Raw genomic sequence first — 3,747 nt, 5'->3', positions numbered from 1 at the left:
AAAAGTTTTATTAATTAGTTTATTAAAGTTTTGAGGTGTGGTAAACAATGACTTAAGATCAAATCATTGAAATAGGTAGGGTGCTAATTCAAACGCAGCCTACGTATGCTTAACGTAATCATATATCTTTTTTTTTTTTTTTTATTATTAATATTATTATTGGATGAGTTTGAATGTTTCATATATATGAGTTTGATCATTGTTATCGTATTATATTTTCTCCGTATTTTAATACTCCCTCTGTTTTTAAATACTTGTTTCACTTTTTTTTTCTGGCCGTTTTTAAATACTTGCTCCATTTTTTTTTAGGGAAAGCTTTTACAATATTTAATTCATTCCTCACACTTAGTGGACCCAACATAATACTCTCTCTCCTCCTATTCTTCCACTACTTTTACCTTTTACAATTTTTTATTTTCTCAACTACCCCACTACCTCCATATTTTATTACTTTCTCCGATTTCTCCTAAAACTCCGCGTATGGAGAAATGGAGCAATTATTTAAAAATGGAGGGAGTAGTTCTAATAGACACTTTTTCACGATATTTAAGAAATGCGGGGTTTATATGATATAATACACTTTAAAATAGGATGAGTGGTTGTTAGTAGTGTTATTTAGTGGGTCATGTGCTTTAAATAAGGGAAATAGTATAATTATTCCATAAAATAATTTTCCATTTATAGTGTTTTGCAAGTATTGTGATATTTCTATATTAGGGAAGTGTTGCAAGTATTAAAAAAATGGAGGAAGTATAATATGATGGTCATCAATTAGTCAATAGACCAATCTGTTGTTTTTCTTAGAATTAGTGTTATAAATCTGGGTGTACAGTACACCCGGGTTATAATTATTGTCATTTCATGTGTCATTGTTTGTACAGGTGATGCCTAGTTCACGTTTCACTCGTTTTTTTGTTCTATTTCTTTATTTTCTCTCTCTTCTTTCTCTCTTTCTGGTCTTCAATTTCCACAATTGCCAGAATTTCGTTTCTTAGTCTTCAATTTCTTTATTTACATTTTCCATATTTTGCTTTTTTTTTTTTTGTTTTTTTTAAGGAAACGTTAGAGTGGACTTAAATTAAATCATTCTCCACCAAAGTTAACACACTTTGGGGATTGAAATGTACTTATACAAACAAGTTCATTTTTTTCACGATTGTCCCATCTTGCTATTAAATGGGCCACCGTATGCCCTACACGTTTCACATGCGAAACACCAAAGATATCAAAAGACAATGAAAGCCTATAAATGTCATCGATCAATAAGCAAAGTAGAGAACATCCTTTTGCATTGTTGTTTACCCTTTTTGTGACATTGAGAGAGTCACTTTCAACCCAGACTCTTCCATACCCAAGCCTCCTAGCAACTTGCAGTCCATATCGCATAGCCGCTGCTTCTTCAACAAGGTCAACTTTCCATTTCCCCGTGAATTTACGAACTACAGCAACCAATAATTCTCCCTGTCTGTTTCTAATCGCAGCACCTAATGTAGTGTACCCTGCAACAAGATCATCTACATTTATCTTGACTGTTCCAGCAGGGGGCAAACCCATCTCGAGGTCAGATCTATCTCAGCTATATTTGTAACACCCCGTCCTTTTGGAACTGAAAGCGTTAGCAGAATTACACCTGCACGGGAGGCTACTTAACTTCGATTAGAAAAGCCAAGCTTCACCTAGGTCTAAAGGTCAAATTTAACTCATTCACACATCCAAATTAAGTTGTTTAAGCTAAACGCAAACTAAGTGAGCAAAAGAAAATAACAAACGAACTTAAACATACACCAATCAATTACATTCAAAAGCCGAGGGCAGAACAACCCTTATCGGCCAAACAAAAATCAAACCAAACCAAATTCAAAGTACTTAAACAATCAGCTAACAACATAAGGCATACAAGCCTAAAATTTAGGTTCTAAACTCTCAATCCCCAACCCATTGTCACAGAGATCAAATAAACAAATGAAACCTGCAAATTATAACAACGTTCCACAATCAGTGGGGAGCAACTAGCAGTTCTCCCTCAAATCAAAAACAGAAGATTTTAGACTTAAATTAACTGAAAGAAACCACAACCACAAAATAACTTGAAAACTCAAATGAAATCACTTAAAACCATCAAACCATAAAAACAATAAAATATTTCAAATAAACTTAAAACAGGAATATCAACATTAAATCACTCTATTTCAATCATAATATATAAACTTCAAATAAGTAATAATTAAATAGTTTAAATAATTCAAACTTAAAACCTTCAAAATAGTAGAACTGGCATGGAGGGAACGCTAGTGGCCTCGCAATCCACTTCCTAAGGTTTGTCAGGACGAACCCCCAGTCATCTCGCAGAGACCGTGTCTAAGATTGGCCAACTCCCGGTTATGGGTAGATGCCTATAAGGTCTTACACACCCCCGGACGACAACAATTACCTCAGGTTGAGCTACCTAAGACTCGCAATCCAGGTAGTTAGCATGTTCATTAACCATCGGGAAGCAACTCAGCCTCACACCCGATTATGGCCCCACACACAATTCAAAAATCACTTAAAATACTTAATATAATATATTTCACTCGGAAATCTACAAAGAAGCCAAACATGGTCTTACACTCAATTCAAACAACATAAGAAAATCATACCTCTTAAATTCAATTAAAACTCCAATTCAAAACACACATCAACATAATAAATCACAAAAGGTATCGTCTGAGTTTGGGAATATAATTAATTATCGGAGTTCAACAATTAAGTGCATTCACAACTCTTGACGAAGTGATGCTAAAGACCGTGTTATCCTTCTCTAAAGTATTACGACGTCAACAATACAATTACAACCCCCACATATTCAAACACACATCGAAATATTTCACTTTAGGGGTTTATAATACCAAAAAATTCACACATCACTTATTAAAAATATAATTTCAAATAATATATAAAGCTTACAATAAAAATACATAAAATCATTTAATTAAACCAAAAATCTAAACTATCATTTCATAAAACAACCATAATAGGACAACAACATACAAGTCCAATAATCATCATAAAAACCCAACCAAACATGCTTCAATTACGAAATAAAAATTAGGGCATATACATTTACTCATTAGGCATCATATAACACAATTTTGGACTTAAAATTCAAGAGAGAACATGCCAAAATAAAATCATACTTACAACATTCCCTACACTAATATACAGCAGTACCAATCATACCAAATCACCAAAAAACCCACCTTAAACATGAAACTATGCTTAGTCCATTTTAGTACACACTCTAAAAACACAATAGGTCATGTTAATCATGCATTTAGGCTTATAAATTTGGCAAAACACATTTTGAAAACTCTCCAATCACACTCCTTTCACTGTGGATGGCAGCAATTCCTATACTTAGTTATAGGCCATTAAAACAAATCAAACTTGCTTAGAATCATGTCAAAATTAATTAGGTAATATCCTAACATGATACTAATTGAATTTAGGCAATAAAATCAACACAAATAATTAACTCAAAGCCTAGGAACAGGTGAAACACAAGCTGTCATTACAGCACACTAATTCGAAAGTAGTTGCATATAAAAGCGAGAATTTTGCCTCAAACACACATATTTGACTAAGATACAAACTCCTATATAATCCTTACAAGATAATCTAGAAGATATATTCAATTGGTCACAAAAATAAGATATTTACATGCTCATACACTCTGTATAATATCACGTCCTCATTCACTTTGGCAGC

The 3,747-nt window shown here is 33.1% G+C and overlaps 1 protein-coding gene across 1 annotated transcript; it reads right to left on the bottom strand.

Annotated features, from left to right (window-relative positions):
- Positions 1 to 1,083: 1,083 nt before the first annotated feature.
- On the bottom strand, positions 1,084 to 1,554 carry LOC145636974 (uncharacterized). The gene has a single exon (XM_081688501.1). It carries the CDS (start codon positions 1,552 to 1,554, stop codon positions 1,084 to 1,086), a length of 471 nt encoding a protein of 156 aa, XP_081544627.1.
- Between the last annotated feature and the right edge of the window lie 2,193 nt (positions 1,555 to 3,747).

The sequence above is a fragment of the Chenopodium album genome, chromosome 6 (assembly GCF_948465745.1).
Source record: "Chenopodium album chromosome 6, dcCheAlbu1.1, whole genome shotgun sequence".
In the NCBI taxonomy this organism is placed as follows: domain Eukaryota; kingdom Viridiplantae; phylum Streptophyta; class Magnoliopsida; order Caryophyllales; family Amaranthaceae; genus Chenopodium; species Chenopodium album.
Note: the sequence above shows the minus strand (reverse complement) of the source record. Positions and strands in the feature narration are given on the sequence as shown.